The sequence below is a fragment of the Mizuhopecten yessoensis genome, unplaced genomic scaffold (genome assembly GCF_002113885.1).
Source record: "Mizuhopecten yessoensis strain PY_sf001 unplaced genomic scaffold, ASM211388v2 scaffold11131, whole genome shotgun sequence".
Taxonomy (NCBI): domain Eukaryota; kingdom Metazoa; phylum Mollusca; class Bivalvia; order Pectinida; family Pectinidae; genus Mizuhopecten; species Mizuhopecten yessoensis.
Window position 1 is genome coordinate 595,724 of NW_018408895.1, and position 20,545 is coordinate 616,268.

General features: G+C 35.6%; 1 protein-coding gene across 1 annotated transcript in view; it reads right to left on the bottom strand.

Annotated features, from left to right (window-relative positions):
• The window catches only part of LOC110466357 (kinesin-like protein KIF28P), a 60,666-nt gene that overhangs the window by 30,763 nt on the left and 9,358 nt on the right, over positions 1–20,545 (bottom strand). Inside the window, exons 2-5 of the mRNA XM_021522801.1 lie at positions 18,460–18,642; positions 17,626–17,832; positions 8,089–8,217; positions 7,239–7,373 (exon numbers count right to left, since the gene is read on the bottom strand). Coding sequence (XP_021378476.1) covers positions 7,239–7,373; positions 8,089–8,217; positions 17,626–17,832; positions 18,460–18,642 — 654 coding nt within the window. The remainder of the gene's footprint in view (positions 1–7,238; positions 7,374–8,088; positions 8,218–17,625; positions 17,833–18,459; positions 18,643–20,545) is intronic.

Here is a 20,545-nt window from a genome sequence, read left to right on the forward strand (position 1 = left end):
TAAAATAGGGAGAGATGGCAGGTTCCCCCCACCCCCCTAAATTAGGGAGAGTTGGCAGGTATGTGATTGAGCGTAAAATGTTCAAAGATTTAATTTAAAAAAAAAAAGGTTTCAACTTTAATAATGTGTGTTTTATTGATCCTACTTGATATTTAGGAGGTCACAGCTGCAGTATTAAGAGTCTATCAATCTAACCATAAATAGTTAGAGAAGTTCTTCGTTACTATCAAAATGACTCCATATCTGTGATTTCCCTATAGCTCTGATCTCCCTATACCTCCCTATAGCTCTGATTTCCATATACCTCTGATCTCCCTATACCTCCGATCTCCCTATACCTCTGATTTCCCTATATCTGTGATCTCCCTATGCCTCTGATCTCTCTATAGCTCTGATCTCCCTATACCTCCGATCTCCCTATAGCTCTGTCCTCCCTATACCTCTGATCTCCCTATACCTCTGATCTCCCTATACCTCTTATCTCCCTTTACCTCTGATTTCCCTATAGCTCTGTCCACTCAATACCTCTGATCTCCCTATACCTCTGATTTCCCTATACCTCTGATCTCCCTATACCTCTGATCTCTCTATAGCTCTGATCTCCCTATAGCTCTGATCTCCCTATACCTCTGATCTCCCTATACCTCTGATTTCCCTATAGCTCTGTCCACTCTATACCTCTGATCTCCCTATACCTCTGACCTCCCTATACCTCTGATTTCCCTATACCTCTGATTTATGATACATACCCACTCCTCTACTTATACAGTTATATTAATATTAAAGGTAGCATAAATAACACACAAAGCTCTTCATCATAAAAAAAAAGTAAGGGTTAATATCCAAAGATATCAGCATAAACAATATACAGAGTATGACGCAAGTCAATTTTTATTTTTTTAATTACATGACACATTACCGGGTTGTTTGATTTTATCACTATGCACCATCCGTTGTAATTTTATTACTATGCACCATCCGTTGTAATTTTATTACTTTGCACCAAAAGTTGAGAGGACTTCTCCCGTAAAAACAATCTAACCACAACATAAACCTGTCGGACGATATATAACAAGGTAAATCCTGGATCCTTGAGTGTGGTTACATTTCATTTAGTGACTGCTAAGCATTCAGGTAAAAAATATATAACTTGTTCATCCCGGTGACTGACGTAAAACCTCTTCATTTTCTGTTTACCTTCTATTTAGTGTTATTACAGGTTAAGTTTTACTCAACAAGTATACCATAAAACACACCCACTGTACCTCACCATCTCTACCTCCGACAGGAAGTATTACTCAACAAGTGTACCATAAACTGCACCCACTGTACCTGTACCTCACCATCTCTATTTCGGACAGGAAGTGCCTTCAATGAGGGAAGAGATCTCATTAGGGCCAGGGCTATTTCAAGGAAGGGAAGCAGACGGGAACAAACATATAAAATTTGAGAAAGATCTCTCATGTGTCTCCTGAGAAATAGAGACAACATAAGTTAATTTAACTAGCGACCAAGAGGAACTTATGTATGAAATTTGAGGAAGATCCCTCCTGTGCCTCCTAAGAAATAGAGACAACAAAAGTTAATTTAACTAGAATACTGACAGGTCAGTAAGGGACCGGTCTTGTGGCAATATATCCCCACTAATCATCAAGAAGCAATCTGCCCATATAGCTGAGCTTGACGTTTGACATTTGGATTTCAAAAAGAATCGCAAGGAAGCAAAATATACATTTTACATTTACTATGATACGAGTCTTGTTTCCTTCCACCTCCATATTTGCTGGACTAACAGAAATGTAAATCCCGGTGCAATGCTCATTTGTTAGCTTTGATTTGTTTTATTTCACCTTATATACCTCCTCCATCAAGAGCCAGGGTCAAAGTCAGAGATCCACTTTGTCTTTGACCTTTGGACCCAAATGACCTTGACCATTAACCCAGTGACCCTGATCTTTGGTCAGTTGACTTATTCTTTAATTCCGACCAACTTTGCTTCTTAATGTCATAAAAAAATGTTCTTCAGTAAAAAAAACAAAGCTTGACCTTGACCCTTTGGACCCCGTAACCTGGACCTAAGGTCAGTTGACTCTGTGTTAAGTTCTGAACAACATTGCTTCATAATGTCATAACAAAATATTCATCAGGGAAAAGGCAAAAATTTAACCTTCGACTTTGACCTAGTGACCTTGACCTTTGGTCAATTGACTCCTTGTTTAATTCTGAGCAACATTGCTTCAAAGTGTCATAGCGAAATCTTCACCAGTGAAAAGATTCAAAATTTAACCTTGACATTTGATCCAATGACCTTGTCCTTTGGTCAGTTGACTCCTTGTTTAATTCTGATCAACTTTGCTTCATCATGTCATAACAAAATGTTCATCAGTGAAAAGATGCAAAAATTGACCTTGACCTTTGAATCTAATGACCTTGACCTTTGACCTTGAATTTTTACCTCTATGTGTATTTTTGTGAACTGAACATCTTGACCAAGTTTCAAGTACATCGGTCAATAAATAACAAAGTTATTAGCCAGGATCAAAATTTGTGGACGGACAGACAGACAGACAGAGTGATTACTATAGGGCACCCGTATCTCCGATACGGGGCCCTAACTAGCGACTAAGAGGAACTTATATATCAAATTTGAGAAAGATACCTCCAGTACATTCTAAGAAATAGCGATAACAAACCTTAACAATCAAAATTCAAGATGGCCAGCCGTCTGCCATTTTGTTTTTCTGATCAGTCTCAAAAAGTAAATATGCACAACTAGGGTCCAAAAAAACTTACATACCAAATTTGAGAGGGAGTGATAACAAACCTTACATGTCAAAATCCAAGATGGCCATCTGTTGGCCTTTTTGTTTATCCGACCAGTCTCAAAATTTAACATGCACAACTACATATCAAGGAAACATACATACTGTACATATCACATAAGAGAAACGTTGCTATGTTACTTTAGCCATAATAAGAAGAATTGTTTCGGGATGGACCACAGACGACGGGTGATTTCACATCATAAGATGATGCTGGGCTAATAAGCCTGGGGACTTGTTATAACTAAAGCAGTTAATTGGGTAGGTGTTCTATTCTAGAGTTCAACCTGATAATATGAGTACAAGAATTATTTTTCATCTTTTGTAGAAATGGCCGTCCTTTACGAAATCTGTCAAGGTTGAGTTGATTGATGATACATGTAATAATATGCTGTGTAAGTATGAAATATCACTAACACAGATAAATCCGATCTCATTTATCCCGTGGATGGAATCACATGTATAATCGCATTACCTACATTAACCCTTCAGTCAATTAGAACAAATTCAAATGAATACTGATGTGTGTTAATTCCAATTTCCATCAAATTATTGTAATTAAAAACAAAACATTTTGTTGAACAGGAGGACACAATTTATCTCCATATCCTGATAATGAAAGGAAACCAAACACACAGACATTGTTAAATTCAAAACAAATCTGAAGCAGAAAAGACAAATATTGCACAGAAATGACAAATATATAGCTTTGTTTGCCCTAGAAAAAACCTGAGTACTGTTGCTATGGAGCATGTTATAAAAGTGGCCTAGGTATAAATGACTTTATGGATTACAAAACATTCAATTAGGATATGCTAGGAGTCATTTATCCACAGCGACATGCGAACACACTAAAAAGCTTCTTTTGTACAATAATCTCCTAAAATTTACAACCAATATACATTTAAGTGTCAAATCTGGTAACGTCATAAATTAAAGTTCAATGATTCTGTTTGGGTTTTAAAAATTGTGTGATAAGTTGTTTGGTGTAACCTTATCAATGCAGCCAGATTATACAGGAAATCTACTCCCACAGCAAGTTGACACTTGAAAGTCTGATGCACCGAAATATTAAAATAGATTATTGTCACTACCTTGCATGCCAAGCTAAAGTAAAGTGGATGCATACAATTATCACCGGAGTGTTTAACCCTTCATCTTTTCTCATAAACTTCCAAGATTTATTACACAAGATTTCCAACTAACTTTATATGGCCTTCTTAGCAATAAAGGTAAGCCAACTCAATTTTCTGAGTAACAGATTAGGAAATTCTTCCTTAGCAATAAAGGTATGCCAATCCGGTTTGCAATGGATTAGCAAATTTCACAAGGTGCCTCAATTAGTTTGAATGATTGCACCTATAATCACAATACTAGATCCTAATTGATATTTAGCATCACTGTAGGATAGGAAATGACAAGCTAAGGATGAAATTTGTTGTCGTCGTGTGTGTAACTGTAAGACACAAATAGAGTACCAAGGTGCACCCCCTCACCATAGTGAATAAGTTCTATTGTAAAAAGGGCTATCACACAAAGTCATTGATTCGAAACAATAGTTCATTAAAACTCTCTCAACGGAAACATTAATTAACATACACATTTGAACTCATATTGTAATTATCTGACTGCATGTGGCCCATGGGTGGACTATTTCATATGTCAAGTAAATGTGCACATACAAATTTTGCAAAATTCTACTGGTCCAAGCTATATATTTTCTTCCAAGAAAAAAAGAAAATGATCACAAACCCTGACATAAAATATACTAGCCATTGGCGCTAGGCTGGTGGAATTAACACCCACGCAGTGTGATAATGAAGTATGACTTTGGCCGTTACGTAGGTTTTACTTAACCCCAAACAAACATAACTTAACCCCAAATTACAAAGTAATAATATTTATAATGTGTAAATATTCACAAATAATTAACCTTTAGATAATATTTAACAATCCACATCCTGAGTTTTGCAATGTTATTTGCTAGCTTTTACAGGAATACTTTCAAAACATTTCAATGCATGTCTAGTGGTGATAAAAGGGCCTAGGTATAGAGGTGCGGAGTGCAACAAAATGGACCATAGCAAAGTGTCTATTACCATAAAGCCTTACTAATACACTGCAAATTATAAACAACCTCAATATAGCAAGCTTTAGAAGTCCTCAAAGAGAACATTATTGCGAAAGGCCAGACGCATTTATCAATGTCATTTCCGACATAGTTAGGTCACTCATATGATGTATGTATAGCAGGACAGGAAAATTGTAGAAACCAATACTTATATATATTTTATCAGATTTATGTACATTTTTGTTTACCTATAATGCCTTATCATTTAAAAGTTAAAAAAAGAGTACTTTACATAATGGATTTTATTTATGATTGAGACAAAAATATTCAAAGTACATAATACACAATTAGAAGATGTACATGGTAAAACTTCTGCAGTTTATTTGGGACATGAAGTTTTATTGGTAGGTGACAGTATTTTAGGTACATACAAATACAGACAGATCCCTGCATCAATAGGTATACATGTAGTTACTTATAAATAAGTTTAATTATACAGCAGTTATGGAACAGTTTTTTCAACTTCTATCTAAAAATCACTCTTGTTGGCACAGATGGAAGCACACAGGGGGGGGGGGGGGGGGTCTTGATGTGGGATTCAAGCCTGTAGTTCCCGAACAATGAGATCAGGCAGATGACCCAATACCTTTATGTGCATGAATCGAGGAGACGAACCCCGGCTGTCTTGGTGAAAGACAAGGGCATTAACCACTGAGCCATCCGACCACCCAATTGGCAGTTTAATTCAACGTGTACCAAACTACAACTGACTGAATAAATGTCTGGTAAAAATGGCTTGTCAAACAAAGGTGAAAACAAATATAAATTGATTTTTAGGGTGGTATAATCCTGAAAATAGTCACACACACACGCACACTGTTATTATAAGTTATAATGATTTCATAGGCAGAGCACTGCATCCATTGTGTATTTGTGGGTATTGTGTTTTACGCTCTAACCCCTGGCTATTAATATCCATAAGTTATTTGTTTTATGTAGAGTCTCACATTATATCATTCATCATTATTCTACTGTAGTAAATTCAATATAATCAATAACTTCGTGAGGTTCATTATTTTATATAGCTTTTACTTCAGGTATCGCTAACATTGAACATTATATTGATCTTAGTATTACAAGATAATAATGAAAATTCAATAGGTGGCTTAATTTATTCATAGAAGCCATCATATTGTTTTTGTGTTGGGAATGCTATATCAAACAAATCTAGAACGGCTCGTTAAGATCTGAATTTAATTACAAGGGGAAATGACATCTCCCTTTATATTCTCACCTTATATCAATGATTGCAAAATGTTTGTAGTTCACCGTCTGTCAACATTTCATAATAAAGGAACATGCCATCGTTGTTTTCTCACGCTCCCAAAGATTTTACCCAGGTGACAATAGAGTATTTACCACACATACAGTGTGTGCACCTATACAGGTAAACTAATTACTGACAGTTTCTAATGTTTGGATTTAAAGCTTTGTTGTCTGTGGAAACGAACATAGAAATCTACAGGTAGAATTACTTTGACATGCAAGATAATTTCACCATTATTTCTTATTTGTAGAAATGGAGAGACATAATTCTATTGATAATGAATGTGGTAGATGATCACATATATAGAGGGAATTCGTTTTGGTTTAATAAGATTTTTGTGACTAGATCTCAAGTAAACTAAGGTTTAGGGTAGAGCCTAGGTCGTGGTTTCTTCAATGGTGGAGTAATCTGGTCCTCTGTCCCTCGTCTGGATACCCACAAGTATGCAGAGTGATCGAGTAAAATAGGTTATACAGTCATAGAAATCAAGCTGATATGACACAACAAGCATTCATTAGGACCACAATGCTTGTCTGGAAGAGATTCAAATATCTAAGTGTAAGGATTTAACAAAGAGGACTGGCAGAATAGCAATGGTACAAAAAACATGTTTTCCTTTCTAAGCAAATGTCATAAAATGCTTTTATATTGATATACCTGACTGAAGTATGTGGTAATGACCCAATATATTATACTTATAGATGTTGAACCAAATATTACCTTAGAGATGACATGACAAATTGATTTGTTTGTTAGGGTTTTACATCCTATGGACATTTAAGGACGTGCCAAGGTGGTGGAGTTCCTGAAGAAAAACCACTGACCACATACCTTGACCCAGTGATGGAGGGCAAGTGATCAAGACAGTCTGAGGTCTTAACCACTTGACCACAAATTTGAAGCATGTGGTGATTTTTATTCAGGGATATCATATTGTGTTACCCCTATATTACACTTATTATACCTGATTGAAGCATATGGTGATAACCCATTGAGTCTAAAATTTCGGATGACGTACCTGGTTGAAGCGTATGGTGATGACCATATGAGACCGTGATGAGGTAGCATTCATGTTGGTTGAAGCAGTTGTCCGGTTCACTGTACCCTGTTCCATCAACTTCTCTATTTCCTTGTAGTTACGCACAGGCACATGCTGAAATGACACAAGTAACATTATCAGCCATGTTCTGGTGTATGAACTTCCAGACTCAAAATAAGCAACCTACCAAAATGCAAAACATCAGCTCTATGACCTTGACCTTTTGTATAAAGGCCATTAAAATATTGCTTAAACAAAGTTGTGATGACATTTATTAACATGGCAGTATTAACATCAAGTGTATAAACAAACGCTACTATCCTAGTACAATCCATTCACAAAATTTAACAAACGTTACTCTCCTAGTACAATCCATTCACAACATTTAACAAATGTTACTATCCTAGTACAATCCATTCCAACATTTAACAAACTACTATCCTAGTACAATCCATTCACAACATTTAACAAATGTTACTCTCCTAGTACAATCCATTCACAAAATTTAACAAACGTTACTCACCTAGTACAATCCATTCACAACATTTAACAAATGTTACTCTCCTAGTACAATCCATTCACAACATTTAACAAATGTTACTCTCCTAGTACAATCCATTCACAACATTTAACAAATGTTACTCACCTAGTACAACCCAATCACAAAATTTAATGAACGTTACTCTCCTAGTACAATCCATTCAAAACATTTAACAAACTGAATACAATTGATTAACTTATGACATTGACAAGAACCAATACAGGGATTACCAATCGACACATAACGGAAGTTGAGACCATTACTTGGCTAAAGAGAAACATATCCTACTTTTAATCCCTCTACATAGAATCCTGCCTTTTGGTCCTGTCGAATCTTGAGACCACCCGTCTCTGCTTTGCTCTTCACCAATAGATCCCTCACCTTCTCATTGTATATCTCCAGCATACTGAACGATACCTAAAACAACAAGCAGCTTTTACATCACCAGAAAGCAATAACCAATGCATCTTTAATGTGTGCTACCTACCTCAGTACTATAGCACTGACATGATATTGTTTTCACGTTGATCAGGGACCATTATCTGATGCTCAGGTCAAATTTTTAAATTCAATAACTTCTTTAAAATATGTGGTCAGAAGTGATCATATTGTTGTGTATATTATCAGTGATTATTTTGAATCCAAGGACAAGGGTACGTTGTTTGGATAATTATGAGAATATTCCTATTTCAATACATGTTCTCCTATAGTTAGGGACAATTGAGAAATCAACTGAAACCACTAAATGAAGTTTTATAAAGGCCCTATACAGATGGTCTACAACTTTACTCTTCTATCCTACTTCACTACTAGTATTTCTTTAAACTTGAGCCTCCCTTGGTTTCAAACTATAGTAATTTTACTGTGTAATTACCTTAAAATGGCCTTACTGTGTTTATGGGCCATTACAACATTAACAAGTTCAAATTTTACCTCAATAGGTCATTAAAAGATTATTGAAGTCTAATACAATGCTGTCCATAAAGTAGGTCAATCAATCGAAGGGACATGGACGGTAGAGTCTACAAAGTATTGTCAAGTAATACATCACTGGGGCAATGGCCGTGGGCTGGGATCAGTCCACACCCATGTGTAATACATTGAAGTGTTCCCTCATCTCCCCTTTGTTTGTTTCAAAAAACATCAGATAATAATTTGTGAAATTGACCTTGAAAAGTTAAAAGTGATACCAGTGGTACACATAGGTTCATGTACAAATGTTGATCTTCAGAAAACCTGGGTAAGATGTAATGAGACAGAAAACCTGGGTAAGATGTAATGAGACTGAATAACAGAAATCAAGTTTGCATGTTGTTTTTCATCTTCAGAAAAAGCAGAAGTCATATGGGGAGGCTATACACTGATAAAATTGTCCTTCAAGTAAATTTTAAAGTGCCACCAAACTGACAAAAATTGTCACAGCATGGCAACATATGACACCTTGCTCAGTCACCTTATACAGACACATAAGGTGTACCTAGTGAGACACTGCCGAAAGGAAATGGTCAAGATTTAAAAGAGAAAAGTTAAAGGTTCAAAATGTTAAAATGAGGGCAATTATTTTTTTTGATTTGTCAGTGTCCCCTACAAAAGTGCACATAAGAAATCAACATTCTGTTAGGCCCCACATTAGCTTGTGGCCTTGCATGGTCTTTTTTAATACTCTGCACACAAGATTTGATTACAGAATTAGTGGCAATAAACCCAGGCTTTGTAAAAAGCCCATTCCTATATATAACATGTCAGAAGAAATGCCAAAAATGACTTTGTCATTGCCCTTTGATAAGCCAACCCCCTTCTTCGAGTCAGAGATTATGTGTTGGCTCCCTGGGTTTATAACATGATAAATACGGTAGTCAAACTTGAGTAGCATGCGGTGTCTTTAAACCCCATATAAAAATATTCTAATACATTGTACACATTCATTCCTAAAAATATAAATAAATAAATCTTGACCTGGAATGGTATATTATTATAAATCTATTGAATTCCATTTTTTATCTATATACCCAACAATACACCAGAAATGTCTGTACTGTTGAGCTAGAGACCACATATTCAAACTAATAACAGGTTGGTGATATATATGCACAGTAAGACATTGACACCCAAATGGAAAGGAATACCCTGAATACTTGGATTAGTGACCCAGCAGGATCAGTGTTAAAGGTTTGGCCTTCAGGTTTGTGATTGATCCGTCCTACATAGTAGTCTCGGATAAGAAACACGTACCAGGGAAGTGAACTGATCCTGGCTGGTCACTTCTACAAATAAAACATGTCACTGAATACTTTTCCCTTGTAATTTAAGTTTTCATTTACAAAAAGGATCTAAGCTATCTGTTACTTAGTCACTGTCAAATAGTGGTTTTATCTTTAAACTACGTAGAGGTCATCTTGTTGACGAAGGCAGTTTAAATGAAACGAAGTGAATATAAACCTATTTTCCTGTTTCAATATATAAGATATTCCAGTCTGTTTATGTATGGGCTGTTTTATCAATTAGTGTATGTTATACAGTCTACACTATGGCGGTAGTGTAATCTACTTCCTGGTTCATTATTGGCACACACTTATGATATATCCTAAAGACTCCATTTTTAAAGGTATATATATACATGATAAAACAAGTATACCTATAAATGGATATGTATCACTTGGGATAGTGAGTTGAAATCAACAGGAGATCTCATTACATTTCTGAACAAAAAATGTACTCCTTAAACATTGTAATAAACGTATTACATGCAGCAAAGCCAAAAAAGGACAAAAGAATCACTGGCTTGATACGTGCATGGCAATTATATTAGTCAACAGGCATGGTTTTATAATGTAGGCAGTTGTTTTCCAAAGTCGGTTAATCTCTGTAGGAAAGGTGTCTAACTAATCTATCGTTATGCAATCTATGTTGTCTTAAAGTTATACAAAGTGGTATGCAAGGTTTGTTTGTTTGTTAACACATTCACCCCTGAAACACATTTGAACTCCTCCCATTCAAAGGTTGGAATACTTCATTATGAAATTTCAGGGGTGAATGAGTCAAGGGTTTTGTGTATGTGCAACAGTTAAGGTCACGTGAAGATGGTGTGATCGTATGATGGACTCACAAAATGGCAACATCAAAGTACAATTTTATCAAACTGTAATGTCCTTTGCACTTACATATTTTGCTTATATATGGTAGAGAAAACCAACGATAAATATTCCGATGCAATCTTGCTGTTTCCAAAAATCTACCAAGTGATGCATACACACCACCTAGTTTGAATTCTACCTATACCTGTGTATGTAAATAGAAAACGCTTATAATAACAAAATGACAAAATGATTGAAATTCAACCGCATTTATATATTAAACCCAGTACATTCATAATCACCATTAATCAAAAGGCACCTGTTTCAACAAGCAATAAACCTTGATAATTGGCTGGTGTCACAACAGAGATATTGTTTGTGATGTAACACTGGCGCGATGAGTAAATATGTGCTTAGGGAAACCATGGCAAGGTTTATTAGATAGACTGGTTCATGGGTGCTATCACAACGGTGCATAGGTGCAATTTAAATCTTGTATCAGACGATCTTCTCAGCTCTTTCATGAAGGAACATCATGTCATTTACGAACAATGATACTTCACCACAAAAGACAGAGTTTCAGACAGAAATATCACAGCTGCACCCAGAAAAAATATATTCATAACAGACAAGTTCAACTGAGTGTTAAAATCAGATAAAGGTCTTTCAAGAAATAAGCTTGTCCTCGGTAGTCCCATAGACAACTGCAGTGAATCAATCTCCACATGATATATACACTGGTCTATTTCCAATACCTGTAATAGCTACGTACACGTGTACAGGTATTGTATGTATTTAAACCAGTCTTCTTCCCAGGATATTATTTAAGCATTGAACTGCTCTCAGTTGGCATTCAAAGGCAATATGAATTCCAACTGGACAAAGGCAAATCCAACATGAAGCTCTATGAATGCCAACTGAAAGCAAATCAATACTTATATAACCATTTTTTGGAATCTGTTCCTCTCATAGAAAGTTCAATTACACTAATTATTATTCAGCATTTAGTTCAAATAATGTATGTATCATGTATGCTTGTTCAATGAATAGATCAGCCATCGCCAAGGGTATCCAATGTAACAATAATGACGTCATAATTAATGATGACGTCAACAATTGGTCCATGGCATTCATAGACTAGATGAATGCCAACTGCATTTGGTAGGGTTTATATAGTTGCAATGCTGTACAATGTTAAATATAACTGGATGCATCACCCCTAGTTATATTTTGCTCAGCAAAGAGAAAAGGAGGGAAATAAGAAACACTGATCATATAACCTCCCATTTTATAAGAAATATGTTGATTCTTTTTAAAGATTGACAGGGTCCTATAGTTCAGGCCGGTGTCTTATTTTGTCCAATATGTTATAATTTCTGACCTGTGTGACCCGCGTTCCTGGAATCCTATAGGGAGAATACTTAATTCACTGGCCTTTTACTGAACACAACACTATCCAGAATTAGTCTATAGGTATGGCTTTCCGTTAATACCCGAGACCATATCAATCAAATACATAAATGTCAATTCTGTTTTTTATATGGTATGACTCAGTGTTGACCGTAATTATAAAGCCATAAAACAAATATAACAATCACAAACACAATATGGCATAATTCTAACATGAAGTTTCATCCTTCATCTTTTTTATACTTACAACTACACAGCTTTATATAACCTGAGCATAAAGGTTCTAACAGCAAATCAATTACCAGGATTATTTTTGCAGTCCGGGTTATGAAAGGATCACATTATAACTGTATCCAGATCTACGCAATTAGCGTAGGTTTTACCCCACACCTGATGTAACTAGAGGGCACATCCTACACTATAATTACTTAGATAGGGATTATAATGCGTTTCTTTTATATTGCGGATTGAACAGACATCCTCATTGATTTGCTGTTAGGATAAATCTACAAATGGAAGTGACAGTCACCCGTACAGGATTGTCTCTGGTATGTAGAGCCAGTGTGGACATATGTTGTACTTCATTTCGACCTCTATTGATCAATATTGGGATACAATTTGCTATGGCAACAATGATGAAGCACAGTAATGACCTGGGACCTACTACTGTTTTAGCGGTGATGGCCTCAGTGTGAACGGTATGTCTGTTTACATACTCATATCGACGCTTATTAAACAACCTTGTAATAAAACGGTATGAAAATCAATTTCCTTTTTCTATGACTGAGACAAGTGACAAATATCAGACACAACATTATACCGTACTGTTAGTTCTACTTTTATAGGTTTGTTTGGAAATTTAATTTCTTTTTGATTGGGACCAATCTGCCACATGATATGAAATAATTAGTGAAACCAGTCTAAACTGAATACTGTGACCATTATTTCCTCTTCATACAATGAAACTTGTTTAAATTTCCTCTTCATACAATGAAACTTGTTTAAATTTCCTGTTCAAACAATGAAACTTGTTTAAACAAAACACTATGACCAATATTTTCCAATCAAGACAGGTGTATATTTTCCAATCAAGACAAGTGAATAGATAATAGAAGTTCTAGGAGCATGTTTATAATGAGATCTTAAGTTTAAGGTAGAGTGTCCCAGCACTCTGTGTTTTATCTCCAACTAAGAAGTTTTACAATTTGTTTGGCATTTTCCGACTTGAGTTGCTTGCCCACAGAAACCTTAACCTCTATAAAATGTACTACCGATCATGATATTATTTGACGTTAGCACTTTTATGCAACATTACTGGAGATAATTACAACATGTTCTGAGCTCCCAAGAGGGTCTGTATCACTCACCTGGATATCTAAGCAATCATGGCAAAATATTCTTCAAATGAAATCAAAGGGAATAGGCCAGTCTCCAAGGCCAATCCTTGCAGCATATCTGTTTTTGATTTTTCATGCCCAGCAATTTTATGTATGGTTATGGGGTGGGGATCTCAACCGTTTCAAAGTTATGACCCAGGGGTTAAGTCTGCAAGGGTGGGGCAGACCCTGGAGTCAATTCTAATATCTTGACTGCATTCGTCTCTTTATGCCCAACAATTGTATATATAGTTTTTGGGTGGGGATCTCAACCGTTTCCAAGTTATTACCCAAGGACTATGTCTCAGAGGGTGGGGCCAGACCCCAGGGCCATCCTGGAAGCAAATGTGCATTCTTCTCTTCATACTCAGCAATTGTATATATGGTTATACGGTGGGAATCTCAACCATTTCCAAGTAATAAACTTTTTTTGACCCCACTCCTTAGCAAAGGGGGTCAGCCCCACCATTTGTACAATCTGAATCCCCACCTCCCATGAATGCTTTTAAATCAAATATGATTGATATACAGTGCATAGTTCTACAGAAGAAGTTGTTTGTAGCAATATAGCCAAATTGCCCCCTTTTGGCCCGCCCCTCAGCCCCCTGGGGGTCAGACCCATCATCTGTACAATTTTGAATCTCCACTACCTAGAAAGGATATGAGTCATTTATTTTTGATATCCATCTCTTAGTTCCAGAGAAGAAGTCACTTAAAGCAATATGGCCAAATAACCCTTTTTGGCCCCGCCTTAAAGCCCCCTAATGGGTCAGCCCCACTATTTGTACAATTATGAATCCCCACCTCCCAGGAATGCTTTAGACCAAATATGATTGATATCCATTGCAAAGTTCTACAGAAGAAGTCGTCAATAGCAATATAGCCAAATTGCCCCCTTTTGGCCCCACCCCTCAGCCCCCTGGGGGGTCAGCCACACCATTTGTACAATTTTGAATCTCCACCACCTAGGGATGCTTCAACTTAAATTTAGTTAAATTCCAATCAGTGGTTAAGAAGAAGAAGTCAATTGAAGAAATTGTTGACGCATGGATGACGGACAATACGGTATGGCATAAGCTCACCTTGGTCCTTCGGACCCGGAGAGCTAATAAAAAAGGAATCAACATAAATTCAAGAGGAAAATAAGCTTTCAAGGCTTGTATACATTTAAACAAGTGATGGAATATCTTAATTACTTAAATGTGAAGTTATATATATACTATAATATCCAAATTATATGGAGTTTAGCTCAGTAGAATATTTTTATTTACACTAGCTATTAAGTCTCCGGATTTAATAAAATTAAATCTGTTTTGTGTTACCATGTGATATACTTAATGTATCATGACATCATGTCAGGATTATTGTCAACACCTTGCATAAAAGGTTTCAGAGGCGATTCAAAATTTGTGACAAAAACATAAGTATCTTTTAAACACTTGTGTATTTCCTGATGACAATTTAATCTCTGGTCCCCAAGCAGTTTCTTTACACCTTCCACCTTTAACATGTATAATGCACACCTTTGTAACGCTGGCTACCTCTATCACTTGTAAATGGTCAAATAAAGTGAAAAGTTGCACACACTGCAGACAGAAAAATCACTTTTTTATGTTGTAAGGTGACCTTATAAACTGCTCCACCTTAGAGGCCCTGAAATAGCCATGGCACAATGCCTAATAAATGGATAAATGTCTGTAGTATGTTGAGGGTCCACAAGGAGTGACTGTAGCGTTTGTCAATGTTGATCTTACTCTTGTTACTTCAAAACGAAACTTAACTTCAGAAGTTTTCTTTTTAAAATTTGAAAATGAACTAACATCGTCCAGTAATCAACTTCATTATTTTAGGAATGACAAGACAGGCTGTGCAGGAATTTGTTTTTGACTAAAAAACACATGGCTATGATTACAGCTCTTTATACAGATTTATTTTATAATACTTTAAACATTTAGTTAAGCATAATTTTAATAAATTCAACTGTTTGTAAAGCTAACCACTTGTTAAATGTAAGCATCCATGATGGTTATGTATCTCAGATAATTTTCCATAATAAAGATCACCAAGTGAAAGGCTGCCATGTCTGTTAAAGTTTAGGACTTTAACCAAAGCGACAAGAGGTTAAAATCTACAGGCTAATAAGCACTTATTTTTAACCAACATCTCTGCCAATAAAAATGGAGGAGTTGGAAGCTGATAAACAGAAGAAATTGTGTTAAAAATTTAAAATATCTTCAGCAGAATTTAATGCACCAAATTATTTATACGAAGAAGAAAAATACCTTCATTTGAACTTATATAACTTTACTAGAACTCTGAACTTCATTTGTGACTTTTGACATTTCTAAAATTTACCGATGATATGTGTCTGTGGAGCTTCATAATTGAATTATTTTCATATTTAATATTGATGTTTTGGTAACAATAAGAAATTGTCAATGGAAACATAGTATATGGCTGGTCTGTTTGCTAACGCCAATACATTTCAATCCCATCAAGATTATAAAAGCTGACTTCCAGGAAGCACATACAATTATTAGAATACAACCGACCTTTGCCAAATTTCCGTCGGCTATAGATTTGAATTTGAATATCCTTTTGTACACCAAGCTGAATTGATCTAGCCAATTGTTGAGCTATATATAGTGAGGAAATAATGCACATAACCCATTCATTATTGTACTGTTTCTTTACATTCACAAGTGTGAAATAAAATAGACCAAAGTGCAATTGAGGGAATAGTGTTGTGTGTAACTGTAAAATTACAAACCCATGGTTAGTATTTGTCTGCGGGAGATATTCTCTTATATATAACACTGTCTGTGTGGAGGTATTGTGCCTGAGCTGTTAGGTAAGGGCACTTTACCTTCTCATGCAAATCTATATACATATCACAAAACTGATGCTCCTGTGAGAAAGCATCGTCGGATACCCACAGTTGATTTTTGCTTCGGTGATGAGTGAGTACCAAAGCGAAATCAACCGTAGATCCGACGATGTTGAGAAAGGAACATAACAGATTTATTACATCACATGACTGCAAACCTTGTCATGTGGCAATCGGTGAACTTTGTTTTGGGACATTAGCATAATGGTAAAAATCGACCAATAAACTATTTAATAGAGTATCAAAGTAATTGTCATTTCCTAATCCCCTTGTTTGTATGAACACTCTGCCTGTTGTTCCATGGAATCTTAGCATATTGTGTCCCTACTGGCCGAATTGTTTCAAATTAATTTGTGTATGCTATGAAAGACGGCCAATTAGCATTACAAGGTAGAACGAACCGTGCTTCCTCTGACAATGTTACATCTCTTAATGTCACGCTACTTTTTATACAGGTCAAAAAAGGTATATTGCGCGTAGCAAAGTAAAGTACCATATAGTCAAGTAAGATGGCAAACTATTTCAAAACAGACCAAGAGTAGTTACTCAATAGAAATGATCCTGTGATGTGTTATACCCATACAGATACTGGTGATTAGGCTGCTTTTATTACATCCTCATTGAATCCAAAAAGATTTATTGTGTTTTCACCTTCAAAAGGCCTTTCCTTGATCTAAGAGACACTTAGACCTATAAACAATTGTAGTTCCTGACCTTCAAATGTGATTTCTGTTATCTACTTGGCCTTAGAGATACACGCCCCTGTGAGTGAGATATGATTTTAGGTATCTTGTCTTGTACTGGACAATATTCCAGGTAAGATTCCTTCCCTGTTATTTTAGTATACTGGACAAAGCATTTTGTAATGTTTTTGTAGTTCTAGGCAAAGAAATGAAATAAATAAATTTATACATAAATAGAAACACTAAAATGTTCAATAGTCCAGAATTAGGTACAACTAAAAAATATTTTATGAATGTAATCAAAATGGGTAAAAAATATGAAGAATTATTACAAAATGGCTCTGGGGAGTTACCTGGAATTATATTTTGGTGAGGAAAGAGTTATTTATATTTACCTGTAGCTGTTTGTCCTTGTCTTTGTTGGATTCTATGACCTTGAACAGTTCCTCACATGTGATGGGGACAATCCCCTTATTGGGGCCATATCCTATCATTGAGTAACTCTTCCCTGACCCTGTTTGACCATAAGCAAAAAGGGCAGCATTGTAGCCCTGCCATGCATTATCAAGCACACCTTTTCCAAGGTCACTGAACACCTGTCTCTGTCAACAAAAAAGAAAAATAGTTGAACATTTATTGTATTAGGTAATCCTAAGTGTGATTATGTATCCAAAGATCATTGCAAAGAAACATGATTGTCTTAGGTCACAATGATTTAGCCATAAACATTCATTACAATGTTTTAGCCATAATCAAATGTTTATATCATTGAAACAGGTTGGAAATGTAGAATTGATTTCTTGAGCATAATAATCAAACATAAAATAAATCTTGATATTTAACACAGAAGTTTTTTAATTCAAAAAATGTTTCTTTAGTTGCATTATTCAAAATTAATATATCTTTTACTTCTTCCCCCTGAAGCATTTGTTTGGATTTGTTTTAAAGGGTTTAGTATTCTGTTGAAAGCTAAGATCTTTAAAGGACATGTGTGTAATGTGTGTAATGTATAAATGTGTGTAATGTATGTGTGTAAAGTGCTGGAGGCAGAATGTTGATGTATTTGCCTCCTTGCGATAGTGTGGATCTGATGCCAACTTTAGAGTGCCACCTCACTGAAATACCATGCTGAAGGCACCCCGGGAAGTATTCCACACAGCCACATTATACTGATGACAGAATAACCAGTTACCCCTACAAGGATATCATTTCTTAAGACTTGTTCTCACCTGGTCAGCATAGTGGTCAGCTTCACGCATGTAGACTCCATCCTTGGTCTCAGTGAAACCGTCATGTGACCAGTAGGAGTGGTCAAATGAAAATGCTTTTGTTTGCCCTGAGTCGGGATCTGTTATGGTAGTAGAATTTCCATTCATAGAAATCACACACTTGGATCCAGCATTCCGCTCTCTCTAAAAAACAGAAGAAGAAAAATAAGTCGCCATAATGTTCGTTCAATGCAATATTCTTTGTTTAAATTTTAGTTGAATTTGGATACATCTATTAAACCATTTTTTTTTTTAACTTCTTTCTAAAAGTGTGACCGGTTCAAAGTCAACGTAGATCAAAGTATTTTATTGAAATGAAATAATATTTTTTGTGACCTTGACTAATAACCTTCAAATACATTATATTATTATGTGTATGGTGCTAGTTAATATTCAATAATTTTTTATTTCATTTACATTTATTTTTTAATCTTTATTTATAGCCATATAGATGGATTATTTAGGAAAGGGACACATACTTTTGAGCCCAAATCACCTTATTAGGGAACAAAATTCTATATATAAAGTGCTTGATTTTTCTGCAGAGGACTAATTTCTTTGACTAAATTAACTATGATAACTCTTAAATACAGATTTTTCCAAACTTGAAAATAAAGAAATACCGGGCATATGCAGTCAAACATAAATTGTGCCTGTATCTAACAGAGGATAAAGTTTATCAGAAAAAGACATCTCATAGGATTTTTTTTATAAACTCCAACGGATCAAGCCTTCCCTGTTCACAAAGTAAAACCATTTACTTTACCAAGTGTCGATTTCTCCCCATACCGGTATATCACTGATACTGTGTGGCATTATCAGGTGAGATTGTTCTATAATCAATATTCCTGTTAATTAAAGTCAGGTAAAACTATTTTCCGATCAATACTGTCTTGCACCTGGTTCAATTAATTATTCTCTGGACAGATACCCCGAGTAAATAGCCCTATTTGATACAAGTATAGATAATGCATGTCTTTAGCAGTGGTTATTGATTTTGGTCAATGTTGATAATAATATGTGTGTACCATAACAAGGCTTTGTTTACTTTATAGGTTCAGGCAAATGTTCATGAATCATGTTTTCAAAAACAAATTTCAAATGTACAGCTAAAACTGCATTTTTAATTGAGTTTTGATGAAAATTTGAATACACCAAAATAATTAAGTGCAATACATGTATTGAAATATTTCAAGTAAAAAGTAATTTCAGTTACAGACTGATAAAACTGACAAAGCTTTGAAGAAGAGGCTGCAACTTTACAGGTACGTTGCCCGTCTCACCTGATTAACCTATCACCTGATCAACCTATCTACCTTCAGGTGGATTATAATGGAATTTCCTTATCAGTCCAGACTTAAACATCTATAGCGCTTCCGATTCAACAATCTAATAGAATGACTTAATGTAAACAAATTTTGTCTATTTTTCTCGTTTCCATGAGACAGCTCTCTAAAAATTGATCTAGTCTAGTACTCTAGGTGTCTGGATCTATAGCTCATGAATCTATAGGGATTCTGCTTTTTTTTTCTTTTCTTCAGAACACTCTCATTGTCTTTACTGATGTAGAAGAGACCATGTTATCCTAGATATGCCTCTACAGTACTTGACTCTCACTTCCTGGTTGGGTGAAGGGTGATAACTGTCCGATAGCCACCGAAGGGGATCTAAGACGGGCTAAGTGGCCCTCTCAAACCAGATCAGTATTTACATAGCCCCTAAACAGCGAGTTAACTATTCCTGCATATTTGTAGGAACTGTTGAGGTCAATGAATACCATTGGGTGTTTGGTAGTGTCAAGGATGCTTTTGACTACCTGCCTGGTAAAATAATAAACAATGTCCAAACAGATTGTAAAAGAACATTACTTACATTTCATAGATTTAAACTTCTAGGAGGCTTTATTGCTTGTTTACAATAAACCTCCACTCAACATGACATAATAATAATGACAGACGTTGAAGGTGTACAAAAACAGAAAATATGTCTAACTCAGGACCTATCCAAATCCAATCATACACTTTACCAGTCAAACTATCCTGGAATT